Below are 23,096 nucleotides of genomic sequence, written 5' to 3'. Positions count from 1 at the left end.
TTGCAAATGCATGTACATCCTGTCCCTCAGGATTCCCTCCAACAACTTGCCCACCACCGAGGTCTATAGTTCCCTGGCTTGTCCTTACCACCCTTCTTAAACAGTGGCACCACGTTAGTCAACCTCCAGTCTTCCTGTACCTCACCTGTGACCATCGATGATACAAATATCTCAGCAAGAGGCCCAGCAATTACTTCTCTAACTTCCCACAGTGTTCTAGGGTACACCTGATCAGGTCCTGGGGATTTTTCACTTTTATGCGTTTCAAGACATCCAGCACTTCCTCCTCTGTAATATAGACATTTTGCAAGATGTTACCATCTATTTCCCTACAGTCTATATCTTCCATTTTTTTTCCACAGTAAATATTGATGCAAAATACTCATTTAGTATCTCCCCCTTTTTCTGCGGCTCTACACAAAGGCCACCTTGCTGAGCTTTGAGGGGCCCTATTCTCTCATTAGTTACTCTTTTGACCTTAACGTATTTGTAAAAACTCTTCGGTTTCTCCTTAATTCTATTTGCCAAAGCTATCTCAGTCCCCTTTTTGCCCTCCTGATTTCCCTCTTAAGTATACTCCTACTTCCTTTATATTCTTCTAAGGATTCACTTGATCTATCCTGTCTATACCTTACATATGATTCCTTCTTTTTCTTAACCAAACCCTCAATTTCTTTAGTCATCCAGCATTCCCTATACTTACCAGCCTTTTCTTTCACACTAACAGGAATATACTTTCTCTGGATTCTCGTTAACTCATTTCTGAAGGCTTCCCATTTTCCAGCCATCCTTTTACCTGCGAACATCTGCCCCCAATCAGCTTTCAAAAGTGCTGTGCTCTTCCAGCACCACTAATCCAGAATCTGGTGTCCAGCATCTGCAGTCATTGTTTTTACCCTTTCAAAAGTTCTTGCCTAATACCATCAAAATTGGCCTTTCTCCAATTTAGAACTTCAACTTTTAGATCTGGTCTATCCTTTTCCATTATTATTTTAAATCTAATAGAATTATGGTCGCTGGCCCCAAAGTGCTCCCCCACTGACACCTTAGTCACTTGCCCTGCTTTATTTCCCAAGAGTAAGTCAAGTTTTGCACCTTCTCTAATAGGTATATCCACATACTGAATCAGAAAATTGTGTTGTACACACTTAACAAACTCCTCTCCATCTAAGCCCTATGTTTGGAAAGTTAAAATCCCCTACCATAACCACCCTAATTTTCTTACAGATAGCTGAGATCTCCTTACAAGTTTGTTTCTCAATTTCCTTCTGACTATTAGGGGGTCTTTAATACAATCTCAGTAAGGTTATCATCTCTTTCTTATTTCTCAGTTCCACCCAAATAACTTCCCTGGATGTATTTCCGGGAATATCCTCCCTCAACACAGCTGTAATGCTATCCCTTATCAAAAATGCCACTCCCCCTCCTCTCTTGCCTCCCTTTCTATCCTTCCTGTAGCATTTGTCCTGGAACATTAAACTGCCAGTCCTGCCCATCCCTGAACTATGTTTCCGTAATTGCTATGATATCCCAGTCCCATGTTCCTAACCATGCCCTGAGTTCATCTGCCTTCCCTGTTAGGCCCCTTGCATTGAAATAAATGCAGTTTAATTTATTAGTCCTACCTTATCCCTGCCTGCCCTGTTTGACTCGCTTCTGTTCTCAACCGTACCAGTCTCAGATTGATCTCTTTTCTCACCACCTCCCAGGATCCCACCACTCCCCCCCAGCCTTACTAATTTAAATCCTCCCGAGCAGCTCTTGCAAATTTCCCTGCTAGTATATTAGTCCCCTTCCAATTTAGGTGCAATCCGTCCTTTCTTCCCCAAAAGAGATTCCAATGATCCAAAAATGTGAATCCTTCTCCCATACACCAGCTCCTCAGCCATGCATTCATCTGGATCAGTGGTGCTGGAAGAGCACAGCAGTTCAGGCAGCATCCAACGAGGAATTTATTCCTGATGAAGGGCTTTTGCCCGAAACGTCAATTTCGCTGCTCGTTGGATGCTGCCTGAACTGCTGTGCTCTTCCAGCACCACTGATCCAGAATCTGGTTTCCAGCATCTGCAGTCATTGTTTTTACCATGCATTCATCTGCTCTATCCTCCTATTCCTGCCCTCACTAGTTCGTAGCATTGGGAGTAATCCAGACATTACTACACTCGAGGACCTCCTTTTTAAATTTCTGCCTAACTCTCCCTTCAGAATCTCAACCTTTTCCTTTCCTATGTCTTTGGTTCCAATGTGGACAATGACCTCTTGCTGGCCCCTCTCCCCTGTAAGAACATTCTCCACCCTCTCCGAGACATCCTTGATCCTGGCACCAGGGAAGCAACACACCATTCTGCTTTTTCGCTGCTGGCCACAGAAACCTCTGTCTGTACCTCTGATTACAGAATCCCCTAACACAATTGACCTCTTGAAAGTCGACATACGCCTAATTGCATGAGAGCCGATCTCAATTCTAGAAACTTGGCTGTTCGTGCTATGTTCCCCTGAGAATCCATCACCCCCTACATTTTCCAAAACAGCACATCTGTTTGAAATGGGTATATCCACAAAAGACTCCTGCACTAGCTGCCTACCTCTCTTACCTTTCCTGGAGTTGACCCATCTATGTGACTGTATCTGAGACTTTCCTCACTTCCTATAACTGCCAGTTATCACATACTGTTGCTGTTGCAAATTCCTCATTGCTTCTAACTGTCTCTCCAACCAATACATTCGATCTAATAAGATTCGCAGCCAGCAGCATTTATGGCAGATATAATTCGCAGTAACCTTTAAACTCCCACATCTGACAAGAAGTACATATCACTCTATTAAAGGCCATTTTTACTCCTTCATAATCTACAGACCCAGAAAATAACACCGTCTTATTCCTCTACAAACACTGCCCCAGGTTAAATTAATATTTATGGCTTATATTTTAAGTTTAATCAAGAGACATATCTCCAAAAACATATAATAAAGAAAGAACCTACTCTACTCACTACTGCAGATTCTCTGTAGGCCACACTTAAAACAATGATTAACTTATCTGAGTCTGTGCTGTGAACTTCGCCCAATAGTTCCTCTAAGATCAGTTGTGAATTTCACTGTTTGACAATTTTCCCAGATGCACTCCGATGTCCAGCGATACATGAATTCAAACATCAAAGGCAGTAACTGTGCAGGCGTGCGCGCGCACACGCGCGCTTGCTCGCTCTCTCTCTCTCTCTCTCTCTCTCCCTCCTGCAATGACCTCACCATGTGCTTCCTTTGTCTGTTCTTCTCCCTTTTAAAACTACTGCTGTTTTGACATTTTTTTCCAAACTTCCAAAACAATGCAACAGCATATAAAACAGTAATTGCTGCTCCTGGAATTCAAGGAAATCACCTCCAGCACCTAAAATACCTCAAAAAGGAGCAACTGTTACAGCTATAAATTTTTCCTGTCCTCCATCTTGAACTACCCAGAATCCTCATATCTGTTTTTGTTTCTGATTTCCAGCATCCAGTTCTTTGGGTATTTTTAAATGATAATCAAAGCTTGACAGGTTAAACTATAACTGAACAATGGTGCTGTCTTTGAAGAGGAGTTAATTCAGGTTCAGCCAAAATCTATTCCCACGTGGGAGAAATATAGGGTAAACAAATCCAGCATTCTTAGGATTAGGTAATGAGTAAGACAAAGCAAAAAATATATGCATCTGACACGTCAGATGGATCATATAATTCAGAACCAGAATGAACATAGATAGTTCAGACAGGAAGTGAGAAACAAAAAAAAACCAAATAAATAATGTATGAAAAGCTAACATAAAGGAATCCAAAAAGTCTTCAAACTGCATATAAATAGTTGAAAGATGATCAAGAGAAGAGTATGCCTAATTATGTACCTAAAAAGGGATTTATACACGGAAACAACAGTCATAGCTGAAGTGCTACTAAAATAGTGCTTTACCAAGAAAGATATTACTGTCCAAATCACAGTGAAAGAGGAAGTATTTCAGACAGTTGATGGGCTAGAGATGGATGGAGGAGATATTAGATAGGCTGACTGTACTTAGAAGTTAATAAATCACTTGGAGCTGATTGGATTCATCCAAGGAAACTGAGGGAAGTGAAAGTACAAATTGTGGGGGCAATTTTTCAATTCTCCTTCAATGCAGATGTGGTGTCAGATATTGAGGAATTGGAAATGGTACACTTGTTCAAGTAAATGTGTAAGGATAAGCCCTACAACTGCAGGCTAATCAGGTTAACCTCAGCAGAGAGAAAGTTTTTGGAAATGATCATTCATGACAGCAATGGCTTGGCCAAATGCAGGTTAATTAAGAAAAGCCAACACATAATTCTTAAAAATAAATTGCTGAAATTTGTTGATGAGATAATAGACGATTGAGGAGGAGTAATGCAATTGACGTAACATAAAGTGCTTCCAAAAGCCATTTCATAAAGTGCCACATATTAGGTTTCTCAGCAAAGGAGAGGCATTCTTTTTTCCCAGGGATGGCAACAGAAAGCAATTTTAACTGATCAAGCCACATGCACAGACGTAGCAGGGATGTCAGAAGCCATGGACAGAACGGAAGAATGTTGCTTTGGAGTGACAACAGGGTAAGTGATCTGCTCTGCTCTGCTATGGTACCTGGTCTACTTGATGCAAACGTCTCATTCATAGTGGTATGAAGCATTATAAGATTGTAACTGCAAAGACCTGTCACACATCAGTGTGATACGGAATTTGTTGAAATTTGTTGTGAACAATGGAGGAGTGGAACTAGATAAAGAAATAGTGAACACCTCCAAGCTTTGTTGTAACATCATTCTCTTCCCATAGCACAATATCTCACTTTTTTTACTTCCAGGGAGTTTAAGTATGACTCAATGAAATCAAAATTTTGAGGCTCAATTTCTTTAATGAATACTACAAGGCTGAATAATAGCAGGACTAGTACTGAGATTTAACAAACTACTGTATGAAGGTTACCAATATAATACCATATGCTGATAACCTCTGGGAAATTTTCAGCAAATGCAAGTAAAAAAACTGATATTATTTAATATTGTGTATTTTGAAAGCCATTCTAAGTGCTGTTTTCTTTTATTTCTTTATGTTAGAATTCAGGAAAAACTACCTGAATGATGAAAAATTGAAACAAAAATATAGGTTTTGCAAGTACTACAGTAAAATTCATGTTTGAAGAAAGTTTCTGAATTTAAACTCCTAAAATTAAATATGGTTATTTTAGCAAAACATTTTAGTAACTCACTGTTTCAGGGATACTTTCTAAAGAAAAACAGCAAACAAGAGTTTTCTTACAAACATTTTGATCAGGAATACTTTCTGAAATGAGCTTTTTCTTTCAAATGTTTTGATCAATGTAGTAAAAACATCATCCTAAAAGGATGATTGTGAAGCTGGAGCAATGCAACCCCAGATTAATTGCAGAGTTTTATGCATGTAACTGCAGCATCAAAAAACATTTATTTTATTGTCATTGAAGAAATTGTTTACAAATCATATCAATGAAATGCACGTCTCTTTCTCACCTCAATCCTATCTAATACCTAGTATCATTTTTTTTCCAGTCTGATGCAAGGTTACAGTTGAAGTATTGTCTTTTTTTTCCAGATTTAACACCCTACTGATAATTTCCAGCAATGTCTGTTTTCTGCTTAGAGACAAACCAGACTCTTTCTTCCTAGAGTATTATTGTGGAATAAATTCTGAGAAATACTTTCTGAAATTGATACAGTATTAAAATAGTGGACAGTAAATAATCATTCTTTACCACAGTGAATTATATTTTCTTTAATTATTGTGTTAATTTTGACACCTGATGTGTCATTTCTGATAATTAAGATGTCAATGGTTCAGCAGTAGCACACTTAACTCTGGGTCAGATAGAACGGCTTCAAACCATCAGCAATTTGCACATAAAATCTAGGAGATGCTGCAACATTGGTTCTACTAACATTCAAAAGCATTAAGCCAAGGTTTCACTGGCCCTCTCAGGTAATATATCATACTTTGGCACTAGTACAAAGAAGTGTTGGAGACCTTTCCCTAATGTACCAACCAATATATACCCTCAACCAAAGTAATTAAAAGAAATTACTATTAAACATTACACAAATGAATATTTAAGTATTAATATTGAAATTAGTAATATTCATATCAGCAAAGTGCCAGACAATGACTATCTTTCATATGAAACTTTCAATAACTGAATAGCTGAATACCCCACTGTCAACATTCTGGGGATTACCATTGGCCAGAAATGTAACTGGACTAACCATATGGATTAGATTAGATGAGATTCCTTACAATGTGGAAACAGGCCCTTTGGCCCAACAAGTCCACATCAATCCTCCGAAGAGCAACCCACCCAGACCCATTCCCCTATACTTAACACTAAGGGCAATTTAGCATGGCCAATTCACCTGACCTGCACATCTTTGGACTGTGGGAGGAAACCGGAGCACCTGAGGAAACCCACACAGACACGGGGAGAATGTGCAAACGCCACACAGTTGCCCAAGGCAGGAATTGAACCTGGGTCCCTGGCATTGTGAGGCAGCAGTGCAAGCCACTGAGCCACCCAATAGAATGTTCACAAGGTCAGGTCAGAAACTGGAAATTCTACAGCGAGTAAGTACCTCCTGATGTCCCCGAGCTATCATTATCTGCAGACACTAGCTTATGTAAAACTTGTTTGAATAAAAGTTGACTGAAAATTGTTGCGAATGTTTCAGCCTTTTCTTTTGCACTGATGTGCTGAGCCCTTCCATCATGGGGCATGAGGGAAGTATTGTGGAGCCTTCTCCTCCAGTGAATTATTTGATTATACACCATAATTCACAACTGGATGTGGCAAGACTGTCGAGGTTAGATTTGGTCTATTGTTATGGAATGGGGATTGTTGAAGTACAATTCTGCTGTTTGTTAAAGGCCCACAGCTCTTCATGGATGCCCAGTCTTGAGTTGCTAGATCTGTTCAAAATTTGTCTCGATTAGCATGATGATACTGCCACACAACACAGTGTAATGCATTATCAGCGTGAAGACAGGACTTCATCTCCACAAGGACTGTGCAATAGTCACTCATACTGCACTATCATGAACAGATGCATCTATTGCAGGCAGATTGGTGAGACTGAGACCAAGTATGTTTTTCCTTTTTGTTGGTTCCCTCCCACCTGCTGCAGATCCAGTTCAGCAGTAATGACCTCAGGATCCAACCAGTAGTGCTGCTGCCGGACCACTCTGACCCAGTGTACATTCTGCACCCTTGCCACTCTTTGTGCTTCCTTCAAGTGTTCTAAGAGTCAAAAGTCATCAGAAAGGAAGATATATGGTAATCAGCAGGAGGTTTCCTTGTCCATATTTGACCTGATGCCATGGAGTCTGAAATCAATGTTGAGGACCAATATTGTATTCCACTGTGGCAGTGGGACAGGACACTGTTTGTAGGGTACAACTGAGTATGACTATGTCAGCCTGTTGCTTGACTAGTCTGTGAAACAATTCTCCCAATTTAAGCACTACTCCCATTTTTTTGTAAGGAGGACTTTGCAGGGTGAACACAACTATTGCAATTGACATTTCTGTGTGCCTAGATTGATGCCAGGTGGTCCATCTGGTTGCATTTATTTTGTGAGACTTCATATTAATTGATATTGCTGAGTAAAGAATCAGTCACATTGCTAGTGGTCTAGAGTCACATGTAGACCAAACCAGGTAAGGATGGCAGATTTCCTTTCCTGAAGAACACTAGTTCAAAACAAGATGTTTTTTTCTCGACAACAGCAGTGGTTTCATGATCATTGTTAGACTTTTAATTTCAGATGTATGTTAAATTCAAATTCTACCATCCACCATGGCAGAACTTAAACATGGGCGCCTGAAACCTTACCTAAGTTTCTGGATTAAAAGTCCTGTGATTATACCACTAGGCCATCACTTCCCCTTAGTAGATAAACAGTTTTAGTCCTCACATGTTGATCAATCAGGGTGACAATTTATGATTTTTGTTACGGATAGCAGAATGGAGTTGTCATAGTAGACAATCAGAAGAAAAAATTAGCTATTTTAACCCATATATGGTGTGGCAATAAGATACATTATAAGTGTGCTTATGATTTTATTTGCAAGAACCACAAACCAGAAGTGATACAAAAGAGCCCTAACTGTAAACAGTCAAGAAATACTTGTTGGACAAAATTAATTGAGTTGTTAGAAGCTTTAAAGTGACTGCAAAAAAAATCTTATATTTAAAATACCTTGATCTGGAGTCACTGTAGCTTCAACAATACCATTGTTTTATTATCCAAAATCCCTTTCTTCACATTACTGTTGACAGATAAAAGCTTGTCTAGATGCTCAACAGACCTACATTCAAATAAAATTGTGACTATAGTTCAGTTTCTTCTTTAAGAACCTATGCAGTCTAATTACAGAATTGCAGAATTGTGACAGCGCAGAAGGTCACTCAGCCCATCATGTCTGCTCCAGCTCATCTAATGCCAATTACCTGCCTTTTCTCCATCCCTGTGCCATTACTATCAAAACTATCATCCAATGCCCTCTTGAATCTCAATTGAATCTATCTCAACCACATTTCCAGGCCATATATATTCCAAAGAGGAGAAAATGAGGACTGCAGATGCTGGAAATAAGAGTTGAAAATGTGTTGCTCGAAAAGCGCAGCAGGTCAGGCAGCATCCAAGGATCAGGGGAATCGACGTTTCGGGCATGAGCCCTTTTTCAGGAATGAGGAAAGTTTGTCCAGCAGCCTAAGATAAAAGGTAAAAACGAGGGACTTGGGGGAGGGGCGTTGAAAATGAGATAAGTGGAAGGAGGTTAAGGTGAGGGTGATAGGCCAGAGTGGGGGTGGGGGCGGAGAGGTCAGGAAGAAGATTGCAGGTTAGGAAGGCGGTGCTGAGTTCAAGGGATTTGACTGAGACAAGGTGGGGAGAGGGGAAATGAGGAAACTGGAGAAATCTGAGTTCATCCCTTGTGGTTGGAGGGTTCCTAGGCGGAAGACGAGGCGCTCTTCCTCCAGCCGTCGTGTTCCCATGGTCTGGCGATGGAGGAGGCCAAGGACCTGCACATCCTTGGTGGAGTGGGAGGGGGAGTTAAAGTGTTGAACCACGGGGTGGTTGGGTTGGTTGGTCTGGGTGTCCCAGAGGTGTTCTCTGAAACGTTCCGCAAGTAGGCGGCCTGTCTCCCCAAGATGGAGGAGGCCACATCGGGTGCACGGATGCAGTAAATGATGTGTGTGGAGGTGCAGGTGAATTTGTGGCGGATATGGAAGGATCCCTTGGGGCCTTGGAGGGAAGCAAGGAGGGAGGTGTGGGCGCAAGTTTTGCATTTCTTGCGGTTGCAGGGGAAGGTGCTGGGAGTGGAGGTTGAGTTGGTGGGGGCTGTGGACCTGACAAGGGAATCACGGAGGGAGTGGTCTTTTCGGAACGCTGATAGGGGAGGGGAGGGAAATATATCCTTGGTGGTGGGGTCCGTTTGGAGGTGGCGGAAATGACGACGGATGATACGATGTATATGGAGGTTGGTGGGGTGACAGGTGAGGACCAGTGGGGTTCTGTCCTGGTGGCAATTGTAGGGGCGGCGCTCAAGGGCAGAGGAGTGGGAAGTGGAGGAGATGCAGTGGAGGGTATCGTCGATCACGTCTGGGGGGAAATTGCGGTCTTTGTAGAAGGAGGCCATCTGGGTTGTTCAGTCTTGGAACTGGTCCTCCTGGGAATAGATGCGGTGGAGACGAAGGAATTGGGAATATGGGATGGTGTTTTAACAGGGGGCAGGGTGGGAGGAGGTGTAGTCTAGGTAGCTGTGGGAGTCGGTCGGTTTATAGTAAATGTCCGTGTTGATTCGGTCACCCAAGATAGAAATGGAAAGGTCTAGGAAGAGGAGGGAGGAGTCTGAGACGGTCCAGGTAAATTAGAGGTCAGGATGGAAGATGTTGGTAAAGTGGATGAACTGTTCAACCTCCACGAGGCAGCGCCGATACAGTCATCGATGTAGCGGAGGAAAAGGTGGGGGGTGGTGCCAGTGTAGTTGCGGAAGATGGACTGTTCCACATATCCTACGAAGAGGCAGGCATAGCTGGGGCCCATGCGGGTGCCCATGGCTACTCCTTTGGTTTGGAGGAAGTGGGAGGATTGGAAAGAGAAGTTGTTCAGGGTGAGGACCAGTTCAGTCAGTCGAAGGAGGGTGTCAGTGGAAAGGTACTGGTTGGTACGACGGGAAAGGAGGAAACAGAGGGCTTTGAGTCCTTCGTGATGGGGGATGGAGGTGTACAGGGACTGGATGTCCATGGTGAAGATAAGGCGTTAGGGACCGGGGAAGCGAAAATCATGGAGGAGGTGGAGGGCGTGGGTGGTGTCCCGAATGTAGATGGGGAGTTCTTGGACTAAGGGGGACAGGACTGTGTCGAGGTATGTAGAGATGAGTTTGGTGGGGCAGGAGCAGGCTGAGACAATGGGTCGGCCAGGGCAGTCAGGTTTGTGGATTTTGAGCAGGAGGTAGAAACGGGCAGTGCGGGGTTGTGGGACTATGAAGTTGGAAGCGGTGGATGAGAGATCCCCTGAGGTGATGAGGTTATGGATAGTCTGGGAAATGATGGTTTGGTGGTAGGAGGTGGGGTCATGGTCAAGGGGGCAGTAGGAGGAGGTGTCCGCAAGTTGGCGTTTAGCCTTGCGGTGTAAAGGTCGGTGTGCCAAACTACTACCGCGCCTCCCTTGTCTGCCGGTTTGATACTGAGGTTGGGGTTGGAACGGAGGGAGTGGAGGGCTGCACATTCCAAGGATGAGAGGTTGGAATGGGTGAGAGGGGTGGAGAGGTGGAGGCAGTTAATGTTGTGGCGGCAGTTGGCTATGAAGAGATTGAGGGTAGGTAAGAGGCCAGCACAGGGTGTCCAGGTGGATGGGGTGTGTTGGAGGCGGGAGAAGGGGTCGTCAGAGGGTGGGCGAGAATCCTAGTTGAAGAAGTAGGCGAAGGCGGCGGAAGAATTGTTCGATGTCTCGCCGCGTGTTGAACTCGTTAATCCGAGAACGTAGGGGAATGAAGATGAGGCCTCTGCTGAGGACTGATCTTTCATCCTCAGAGAGGGGTAGTTCTGGAGGGATGGTGAAAACTCGGCAGGGCTGGGAGCTAGGACCTGGTGTGGGGTTAGAGCTGGGAGTCAGGGCGGGATTGGACGTGGCGGCAGGGACGGAGACTGGCGTGGGGTGGGGTTAGGCGTGCGAACGGAGATCAGTGCAGGGCTCGGGTTAGGCATGCGAACGGAGATTGGCATGGGGGCGGAGTTAGGCATGGTGACGGAAATCGGCGTGGGGACGGACACGCATGCGGTGTGGTGGTTGTGCAGATTAGTGATGTCACTGGGGGCGGAAGTGGCTGTGGCGACGGCAATCCAGGGGGCGGAAGTGGCTGTGGCGACGACAGAAACAGTATTATTCCCCATAGCCGTGGACCCCGCGGAGGCCGCGTATCTGTCGGCGATGGTCTTCCTGGAGATCGTGGAGGTGATTGTCTGGGCAGCGATCGCGGAGGTTGCGAGGTCGGTGGGGGCGGAAATGATGTCATGGTTCACGGCGGCGGCTGCTGCCGCGGGCGCTGTAGCAGCCACGTGGTTAATGGTGCCTGAGTGATTTTGGAGGCCGATGGAAAATTCTGGAACAGTTGAGGAACCCAGAGTGTGGGGGTAAGTACATGAAAGTTTTTGGTACTTACTGTCTTTAATTTCCAATATGGCTAGGAAGAACTGTTTGTTTAGTGTATGGATTCTTCTGTGGATGAAGAACAGTAGAGGTCCTTTGCAGGTCTGTGAGAGTGTTGTCCTGAGCTGGGGTTGATCTAATTGCAGGGAATGTAGGTAGCGACGCATGGCTGCAAGCGTGGAGCGAAGAATCCGGAGGGAGGACTGTTGCTGGAGGCTTCGGATTTGTTATAGGTACTGATTGTCCTAGTTGGGTCCAAATTTTGTTGTTCTGAATGTAGTCCGGAGTCCGTGCGGTGTCAGTCAGTTCCGTAGGCAGGTGCTGAGGAAGGAGATGTGGCTGTGGTAGCGAGTCTGTTTGAGAACGTGGCTGAAGAGCTTCTGGGCAGAGGAGATGACCTGGGGTGTGCAGTGAGAGAGGGACTCACTGAAATCCTTGTAGAGGGAGGAAGAGAGCTTCTTCAAGGAAGGCACCCTTGCAAGAGGATTCGCAGTAGGTTAAAATCTTCGAGGAGGAAGTGAGGACTGCAGATGCTGGAGATCAGAGCTGAAAATGTGTTGCTGGAAAAGCACAGCAAGTCAGGCAGCATCCAAGGAGCATATATTCCAAACCCAAACAACCAGGGTCGGTGATGACCTCATGGTATTATGACTGGATTATTAATCTAATGAGCAGGAGATAGTGAGGACTGCAGATGCTGGTGAAGTTAAGAGTCAATAAAGTGTGGCGTTAAATTAAAAAAATACAGCAGGTCAGGCAGCATCTGAGGAGCAAGACATTTCAGGCTTAAACCTTAATTAGAACTCTCTTGCTCCTCAGAAGCTGCTGTACTTTTTCCAGTGCCACATTTTATCAACTATTAACCTAGAGACCCAGGTAATGTACTGGAGACCTGGGTTTGAACTTCCCATGGCAGACAATGAAGTTTGAATTCCATAAAATCTGGAAAGAAGAGTTTAATGATAACAATGAAACTGCTGTTGGTTCACTAACGTCATTTAGGGGAAGAAACTTCCATCCTTACTCAGTCTGGTCTACATGACTTGGAATGTCCTACAGGTAATAAATACTGGCCTAGCCAGTGATGCCCTCATCCTGTGAATGAATAAAAAAAGTTCAACATACAAAATCATTTTTCTCACTTCACCCTTGCTTCATTTACACATCACTTTAAATTTATGTGTTCTCATTTTTGTTTCTTTTGCAAGGGGAAACAGCTTCACCCAAACTACTCTGTCCATACTGATCATGATTTTGAAAACCCCAGTCAGATTTCTATTCAGCCTTCTTTTCTCCAGGGAGTACAGTCCCAATTTCTTCAATCTATCCTCATAGCCCAGGTTTCTGATACCTGGAACCATTCTAGAAAATTGCTCCTGCATTCTCTCTAATACATTTTCTACAATGTGGTGCCCACAACTGTACACAATCCTCTAGCTGAGGTCAAACAAGTGTTTTGTTCAAGTTCAACATCATTTCCTTGTTCTTTTATTCTATGCACTAATAATAGAGCTGAGAACGGTGTGGTTTAATTACTGCTCTCACCACATGTACTGCTATATTTGATAATCAGTGCACATATATAATCAGGACCCTCTGCTACTGCACCCCTTTAGAATTACACCTACTATTTTATCTTGTTTTTCAGTGTTCTTTCAAACAAAGTGCACCAGCTCACTTTCATGCATTGAACATCATCTGCCACCTATTTAACTACTCCACCAGCTTGTCAATGTACCTTTGGAGTTTCACACTGTCCTCCTCACAGATTAAAATTCTTCCACACTTAGTATCATCTGCAAACTTGGAAACTATCCACTGAACACTTAAATCCAGATCATTAACATATATCAGGAAAAGCAAGGATCTAATACCTGTCCCTGAAAAACTCCCACTATAAATTTTTCCTCCACCTCAAAAAATATCTATTGACTATTACTCAGTTTTCTATCACTCAGCCAATTTGTATCCACACTGTTTTATTGTGCTAATCAACCTGATCATTATTATTCCATACCTCAGGAGCAAGTTGGACTGTCCCTACATTAACATCATTGTGCAGTTAAAACTAACATCCACATTCTCAGAGCTTGTCCTAAATCCACAGGCTTATGATGGTTTCAGTATCAATTCTTCTACAAACTGGAATGGCTACAAGTTTTCCTTTGAACATTACAAGCTTTTCCGCACAAACAGTCCAGTTTTACCCAGTACATTCTTTAGTGACAATCAATTTTATTTCTGGCACAAATCAGACAAAAGAAAATTGTTCCCAGGTTGCAGTACACAAAGAAGCCAGGTTCTGTGTCAACCAGTGCATCAGACACAGCTGTGTGCTGGGCATGCATTCTGCAGGCTGTTTAATAGCAGGCTTCACCACATGCCAAAATCAGCTATTTGGAATGCCAGGAATCAAAAAATGGATCATTCTAACTGCTTTCCAGTGACCATAAAAGGTTGTTATGAGCATCCTTGAAGAGGAAAACAATGAGCACACAAAGAATAACTTTATCTCATGTGGTGATATTTTATCATTCCAAAGCTCGATCACTTAACAGCTCTAATGTTTGAATCCTCTCAGCTTAGTGAGTCTCTTCTGCCACCCAGTGGGTGTAGGTGATTCTTCAAGCAATGGAGCAAAACACCTTTTAACTTTTATTATTAACCTATTTTTCCTAATCAACCTGTTCAGAGATGTTATTATACACCCCTAGAGTAGGTGGGACTTGAACCCAAGTCTCTTGGTTCAGTGATAGGGATACTACCACTAAACTACAAGACAGTCCCATTAAAACATTTTTCAATGCTGTGTATTTGACAAGTGTGCATTAGAGAATTAGGCTTCACAGCTATGCAATTTTCATTATGTTTCTTGAATGTGTTGTCTGTTACCGGAGAAATTTCTTGAGCATCTTAGCTCTTAGAACCCTCAAAAATGTAGCCCATACGTGAACCCCAAACAATAAGTGATAAGAAAATGCCCCTATATAAAGAAGTGGGTGAATAATCCTGAAAGTGTAATGGACATGAATCAGTGACTTTGGAATTCAAATAAGGCGTATAATTCATTTGCCTGTGAACAACTCAATTAAGCAACAATTTATGAAGGTCTGGAATCGATCGTGAAATGGTTGAACTAGCAAATTATAATTTTTTATTTCATTCTTTTAATTTATCCCTTCATTGTGTCTGTCTGTTGGTATGTTAGTCAGGGTTTTGGTTAAAGAATATTGGGCTGACATCATTGATATTAAGTAGATAATTGTGTTGTTTCTTCAAGTTCTGACACAGTTACATTATTATTAATTGCTCATTTTTCTTTACGTTATAAATTTGGTGTCTGATATGTGTTATTCCAAGCGACTGGTAAGGAACAACTGGGCAATTTTGAGGCTAATTGAACGTATTAATTTCATTGTGTTGCAAATCCAGTGTTAGCAAGTCTGATTTGGACAGGCTTGCCAACCCCGTGTCATAACAAGGGAATTAAAGATGCACTTCTCCAGAATCTCGCAGCATCCCTTGCTCGTTATATGTTTTCAAAAGTCAAACATTAACAGCTTTGGGAACAGAAATTTTGTGTGATGCCTTCTCTCCAGCCAAACACAAAATCAAATAATAAATGAAAAGATAAATTCTCCAAATATAGGATTACACAAAGAGTTTGTGCTATAGTCTCAAAATCATATTGTTGAACTAAATAAATGAGATAGCTTTGGCAAATAGAATTAAGGAGAATCCAAAGGGTTTTTACAAATATATTAAGGACAAAAGGGTAACTAGGGACGAATCGGGCCCCTCAAAGATCAGCAAGGCAGCCTTTGTGTGGAGCCACAGAAAATGGGTGAGATGCTAAAAGAATATTTTGCATCAGTATTTACTGTGGAAAAGGATATGGAAATATGGAAGATATAGATATAGGGAAATAGATGGTGACATCTTGCAAAATGTCCAGATTACAGAGGAGGAAGTGCTGGATGTCTTGAAACGGTTAAAGGTGGATAAATCCCCAGGACCTGATCAGGTGTACCCAAGAACTCTGTGTGAAGCTACAGAAGTGATTGCTGGGCCTCTTGCTGAGATATTTGTATCATTGATAGTCACAGGTGAGGTGCAGGAAGACTGGAGGTTGGCAAACGAAGTACTACTATTTAAGAAGGGCGGTAAAGACAAGCCAGGGAATTATAGACGAGTGAGCCTGACCTCAGTGGTAGGCAAGTTGTTGGAGGAATCCTGTACATGTATTTGGAAAGGCAAGGACTGATTAGGGATAGTCATCATGGCTTTGTGCGTGGGAAATCATTTCTCACAAACTTGATTGAGTTTTTTGAAGAATGAACAAAGACAATTGATGAGTGCACAGCAGTAGATCTGATCTATATAGACTTCAGTAAGGCGTTCGACAGGGTTCCCAATGCAAGACTGATTAGCAAGATTAGATCTCACAGAATACAGGGAGAACTAGCCATTTGGATGCAGAACTGCATCAAAGGTAGAAGACAGAGGGTGTGGTGGAGGGTTGTTTTTCAGACTGGAGGCCTGTGACCAGTAGAGTGCCACAAGAATCGGTGCTGGGTCCTCTACTTTTACATAAATGATTTGGATGCAGATGACACCAAAATTGGAGGTGTAGTGGACAGCGAAGAGGGTTACCTCAGATTACAACGGAATCTGGACCAGATGGACCAATGGGCTGAGAAGTGGCAGATGGAGTTTAATTCAGATAAATGCAAGGTGCTGCATTTTGAGAAAGCAAAGCTTAGCAGGACTTATACACTTAATGGTAAGGTCCTAACGAGTGTTGTTGAACAAAGAGACCTTGGAGTGCAGGTTCATAGCTCCTTGAAAGTGGAGTCACATGTAGATAGGATAGTGAAGAAAGCGTTTGATATGCTTTCCTTAATTGGTCAGAGTATTGAGTACAGGAGTTGGGAGGTCATGTTGCGGCTGTACAGGACATTGGTTAGGCCACTGTTGGAATATTGCGTGCAATTCTGGTCTCCTTCCTACTGGAAAGATTTGTAAAACTTGAAAGGGTTCAGAAAAGATTTACAAGGATGTTGCTAGGGTTGGAGGATTTGAGCTACAGGGAGAGGCTGAACAGGCTGGGGCTGTTTTCCCTGGAGCGTCGGAGGCTAAGGGTGGCCTTATAGAGGCTTACAAAATTATGAGGGGCATGGATAGGATAAATAGACAAAGTCTTTTCCTTGGGGTCGGGAGTCCAGAACTGGAGGGCATAGGTTTAGGGTGAGAGGGGAAAGATATAAAAGAGACCTAAGGGGCAACGTTTTCACGCAGAGAGTGGTACGTGTATGGAATGAGCTGCCAGAGGATGTGGTGGAGGCTGGTACAACTGCAACATTTAAAAGGCATTTGGATGGGTATATGAATAGGAAGGGTTTGGAAGGATATGGGCCAGGTGCTGGCAGGTGGGACTAGATTGTGTTGGGATATCTGGTCGGCATGGACAGGTTGGATCAATGGGTCTGTTTCCATGCTGTACATCACTATGGCTCTATGACTCTAATAAATAAAGGTGATCTGTTGATCATTGCGAATTCAGCATCTGCTTATAATAGCAATGAGTAATATACAATCAAAAAGAACATTTGTATACATCCTTGAAATTAGGAACATTGATCAGGTAATTGCTAGGAAGGATTTCCGGTAAAATGTATCCTGTGGAAAATGTGGCTGTATCTATATGTGGGCTTTCACCTGACCAGACAAACCAATTATCGGGTATGTCTGTGAGTACTGTAAACATTTTTGTGAGTGATCTTAATTGGGATGAAGACACCTTATTCTAGATTAGAGTGGTGCTAGAAAAGCACAGCAGTTCAGGCAGCATCCGAGGAGCAAGAAAATCAACGTTTCGGGCAAAAGCCCTATCTGCAGTCCTTGTTTTTACCTAGTTGATTTTAACCCTTCTGCTAATCTTCTTGCAAGGATGCCTGCCTTAAAGAAGTTTTCCACCTCCTTTTGCCCGAAACGTCGATTTTCCTGCTCCTCGGATGCTGCCTGAACTGTTGTGCTTTTCCAGCACCACTCTAATCTAGAACCTGGTTTCCAGCATCTGCAGTCCTTGTTTTTACCTGTGAAGACACCTTAGTATGTCCATTCCAACGTGGTATTTTGAATCCTCTTGATTTGGAGAAATACATTTTACATTGTAAACGTATGGCGTACTATAGTCATGTGACCTCTATTACATCTTACTTTCACTTTAAAAGTCATTGCCTTACATGAAACACATTATATGACAGATGACTTCAGAAGTCAAAGAGACTGTGCAAAAACATTAAGGACAGAAGAGTAAATATAAAGAGAATAGGGTCTCTAATGAGGCCACCTATGTGTGGAACCACAGGAGATGGGTGAGATACTAAATGAATATTTTGCATCAGTACTCACTGTGGAGAAGGACATGAAAACTAGGGAACTTGGAGAAAAAAAGGGATGTCTTGAAAAGTAAAAAAAACTACAGAAGAGGAAGTGCTGGAGTCTTAAAATGCATAAAAGTAGATACAACTGATCAGGTATGTATCCCAGAACTTTGCGGGAAGGTAGGGAAGAAATTGCTGGGAAACTTGCTGAGATATCTGGATCATTGACTGCCATGGGTGAGGCACCAGAAGACTGGAGAACGGCTAATGTAATGTCATCATTTAAGAAAGCTGGTAAGGAAAAGCCAGGGAACAATAGACCATTAAGCCTAAAGTCAGTGATGGGTCAGTTATTGGATGGAATTCTGAAGGACAGAATTTATGTGCATTTGGACAGGCAAGGACTGATTAGGGATAGTCAACATGGCTTTGTGCATGAGAAATTGTGTCTAATAAACTTGATCGAGTTTTTTAAACAGGTGGCAAAGAAAACTGATTAAGGCAGAGCAGTAGACATTGTCTATATGGACTTCAGCAAGGTGTTCAACAAAGTTCTACATGGGAGAATGGTTAGCAATGTTAGATCACACAGAATCCAGAGAGAGCTAGCCAATTGGATACAGTGGGTGGTGGTAGAGAGTTGGTTTTCAGACTAGAGGCCAGTGACCAGCGGTGCGCCACAGGGATCGGTACAGGGTCCACTTCTTTTCATCATTTATATAAATCATTTGGATGTGAATATAGGAGGTATGGTTGGTAAGTTTGCAGATGACACCAAAATTAGTGGTGTAATGGACAGTGAAGAAGATTATCTCAGAGTACAACAGAACGTTTAACAGGTAGGTCAATGTGCTAAGAAGTGGCAGATGGAGTTTAATTTAAATAAATGTGAGATTTTGCATTTTGATAAGGTAAACCAGGACAGGATGTATAAAGAGTCGCTTGAAAAGCACTGCACGTTAGACAGCATCCAAGGAGCAGGAGAATCGGCATTTCAGGCATAAGCCCTTCATCAGGAAGGGGATGAAAGGCTTATGCCCAAAACGTTGATTCTCCTGCTCCTCAGATGCTGCCTGACTGGCTGTGCTTTTCCAGCACCACATTCTCGACTCTGATCTCCAGCATCTGCAGTCCTCACTTTCTCCCATGACGTAAACAGCTAATGGTAGAGCTTTGGGGAGTGCTGCTGAACAAAGAGACCTCGTGGAGCAGGTGCATAGTTGACTTTTCTTGCAAGTGGGGTCACAGGTAGACCGGGCGGAGAATAGGCATTTGGCTTGCTTGCCTTCGTTGGTCAGTGCACTGCGTATAGGATGTCATATTGCAGCTATACAGGACATTGGTGAGGCCACTTTTAGAATACTGCATTCAATTCTGGTCTTGCTGCTACAGGAAAGATGTTGTTAAACTTGAAAGGATTCAAAAAAGATTTACAAGGTGTTGCCGGGATTGGAGAGTTTGAGCTATAGACTCATTGAGTCACACAGCAAAGAAACGGACAAGGAGAGGCTAGATTGGCTGGGGCATTTTCCTCTAGAACATCGGAAGCTGAGAGGTGACCTTATAGAGGTTTACAAAATTATGAAGGCCATGGATAGGTGAATAACCAAGGTCACTGTCCCAGGGTAGGGGAGTTCAAAACTGGAGGGCATATGTTTAAGGTGAAAGGGGAAAAATTTAAAGAAAACCTGAGAGACAATCTTTTTATGCAAGGATTGTTGCGTGTATGGAACAAGCTGCCAGAGGAGGTGGTAGAGGCGGATGCATTTAAAAGGCATCTGGATAGGTACATGAATAGGCAGGGTTTAGAGGAATATGAGCCGAATGCTGGCAAAAGGGACTGAATTAGTTCAGGATATAGAACATAGAACAGTACAGCACAGAACAGGCCCTTCAGCCCACGATGTTGTGCCCACCACTGATCCTCATGTATGTTCCCTCAAATATCTGTGACCATATGCATGTCCAGTAGTCTCTTAAATGTCTCCAATGACCTCACTTCCACAACTACTGCTGGCAATGCATTCCATGCTCTCACAACTCTCTGTACAAAGAACCCGCCTCTGACATCCCCTCTATACTTTCCTCCAACCAGCTTAAAACTCTGACCCCTCGCGTTAGTCATTTCTGCCCTGGGAAATAGTCTCTGGCTATCGACTCTATCTATGCCTCTCATTTTCTTGTATACCTCAATTAGGTCCCCTCTCCTCCTCCTTCTGTTTCTATTTGGGTATAACTCTATGATTCTAAAAGGCCAGCAAAAATTGAATGCATTTTCAGAGCAATAAGACAACTACCATCTGTAAAAAAACAACTAGGATGAATTAAAACAGCAGTTTGCAACTTTAAATTGCTCAGAATGACTGAATTTTCCAGAGCTTGGTTTATTAGAAATGCAAAGCAATATGAATCAGAATTGGAGTTACTCAGTAGCAAACCCATGAAGTAGCTACAGACTTGAATAAGGAACTTAAACAAAGCACTCTGTTGTCAGTGTTGAGGAAAAAATGCTGCAAACTGTACTGGACCTAGATCTCACCAGGGAGCAGAAAAGTCAAACTGGAGAAATTTTGATGACAATGAAAACACATTTTGAACCCTCTATTAATGTACAAATGGCAAGTATTCAACATCAGAACTCAGAGAACAAGAGGAATGTTGATCGGTTGTGACGGCACTGATATCCAGCTGACATCTGTGACTTTGGTAAGTGGGAGATGATCTCATCAGAGTTAAGTCTGTTTTAGGCACAAGAAATCCTGTGCGAGAGCATATATGCTAAAATAGGGGTAAATTATTCTGCACAAAATTATCAACATATGCAGAAGCTTTGAGATTGTCAACCATCTGATTGTCAACTGAGACTGTCAGTCACAGAATGATAATGGGTAAGCAAATGGAATTTTGCATTACATTGACAGACAACCCTGGCCTAACAATAACATTTTAATTTAGGGAAAAAAATGCAGAAGGGCCAACCTTTCAAATGCAAGAAGGTAAATCACATTGTACTTAGGTGCTTAGCTAGAAAGAAGCAAACAGAAGATTCTGCAGTGACATCAGCTGATAGCTCTACAATCATTGTACACCATACAACACATTGACATTGTCAGGTCTAAAGGTAATAAACTTTTTTTGTCTATTAGAATGATGAGTGCAAGAGTGTGTTTAGTGAATGTGAAATGCCAGATAGATGCTGTCACTAAGTGCAACATCATGAGCTTCACAGACTTGTGTGAAGTGACTCAATTTGATGATTCAAAGTTAGGCTCAGGTAAGCTGAGGGTATATAAGAGAATACTCATCCCAAGGCAGCAAATGAAGCTGAGATGTCAATGGCAAGAAAGAAAGAAGATCTGCAGTTCCAGATATTGGATATTCAACAAAATCCTCTTGCCTCATCATAAGAAAATCTAAAGCCTGAGCTGATAACCCTACATATGCAGAACAGTTCTGCTGCATATTGCAGGCCTCTAAGCCACTGGGAGCTAAACAGACTTAGAAGGTTACAAAATGTTTTTATTGGTCTTAGATGACTTCCTGGTGAATGTCATCTTAAAGTATATGAGTGTGAGACTAACACAGCAATTGTCAAAGGGTGTTCCAGCCAAAAGATAAAATAAGAACTGACAACTCCTACAAACCAGATTAACAGCATGGTAGCATTGAAAAGTAAGACTGCAAAGTCTGACAGTATTCATATTTTCAAAGTATCTCAATAAGACTTAAAAGAGATCGCACTAAACCATGCCAATCATTGAAGAAATTTTGCCACAAGTTGCCATAATCTTTATTACCCTCAGTGAAATGGATTGTTACCAGCAGGTGAAGCTGATAAAAGTAGTTTTCTAACTACATTCTTGGTGCTCTCCTGTGGCTCAGTGGTAGTGTCCCTACGCTTGAACCAAGAGAGCTAGGTTAAAGTCCACCTGCTCCAGAGATGTGTAATAATGTCTCTGAACAGGTTGATTAGAAAAAATAGTCTAACTACATTCTGACAAGGTTCTTGTGCTGCTCTGGCTGTGGCCCTACCTCTGAACCAGAAAGCCTGGGTTCAAGTCCCACCAGCTCCAGAGATATGCAACAATATCACTGAATAGATTGATTAGAAAAAACAATTCCAACCATATTCCCCTACCTGTGAACCAGGAGGCCTGGGTTCAATTCCCACATCAAGAGGTGTATAATAGCATCACTGGACTGGCTGATGAAACATGCCTAAGTTCATTCTGTAGGCCATCTTGTGGCACAGTGGTAGTGTCCCTACAACTGGACCATAAGGCCGAGGGTCAAGTTGCACCTGCAATAACATTTCCGAGCAAGTTGATTAGAAAAAAATAGTCTAACTACATTCTGACAAGGTTCTTGCGCTGCTCTGGCTGTGTCCCTACCTCTGAACCAGAAAGCCTGGATTCAAGTCCCACCTGCTCAGAGCCGTGCAATAACACCTCTGAATAGATTGATTAGAAAAAAATCGGTTAAAATACATTCTGGGGCTCTCTTGAAGTGCAGAAGTAGTGTCCCTACACCTGGACTGAGGGGCCTGGGTTCAAATCCCACCTGCCCCAGATGTGTGTAGTAGCATGTCTGAACATGTTGATAAGAAACACGAAGGCTGAAAACTGACAAAGTAAGAAAGCCGGAAGATGTTCATGTGTGAGTGAGAGAGAGAAAACATTCTTCTGTAAATTACATTCGCTGACTGAAGGGTTCAAGGGAGAGAGGGACAGACAGACAGACAGGTAGGACTGAAGCTGGTGGAAAGATTAACTCTTTGTGGTCTGATTTGAGTGAACACTGGCTTGTCATGGATTAAATATTTGTATGTTGTTCCCTGGAGCTCAAGATCTGGGAAGGTTATGAATTTAATTTGCATTCTGGCAATCTAAGATGATTTTAAAAGAATACGTTATTTTGTAGGACACCGATACTGGACATGCTAGCTGAGCAATATTACCTCATGACCTTTCCCACATAGTTTAGGCT

At 42.6% G+C, this 23,096-nt stretch overlaps 1 protein-coding gene across 2 annotated transcripts in view; it reads left to right on the top strand.

Moving 5' to 3' along the window:
* Positions 1–4,465: 4,465 nt before the first annotated feature.
* mettl27 (methyltransferase like 27) overlaps positions 4,466–23,096 on the top strand; it is a 43,798-nt gene continuing 25,167 nt past the window's right edge. Inside the window, exon 1 of one of the 2 annotated variants that reach the window (XM_060848190.1) lies at positions 4,466–4,602. In XM_060848190.1, coding sequence (XP_060704173.1) covers positions 4,550–4,602 — 53 coding nt within the window. In that variant the 5' untranslated portion in view covers positions 4,466–4,549. The remainder of the gene's footprint in view (positions 4,603–23,096) is intronic. The other variant, XM_060848183.1, reaches the window with a different exon arrangement.

The sequence above is a fragment of the Hemiscyllium ocellatum genome, chromosome 31 (assembly GCF_020745735.1).
Source record: "Hemiscyllium ocellatum isolate sHemOce1 chromosome 31, sHemOce1.pat.X.cur, whole genome shotgun sequence".
Classification (NCBI taxonomy): Eukaryota; Metazoa; Chordata; class Chondrichthyes; order Orectolobiformes; family Hemiscylliidae; genus Hemiscyllium; species Hemiscyllium ocellatum.
Note: the sequence above shows the minus strand (reverse complement) of the source record. Positions and strands in the feature narration are given on the sequence as shown.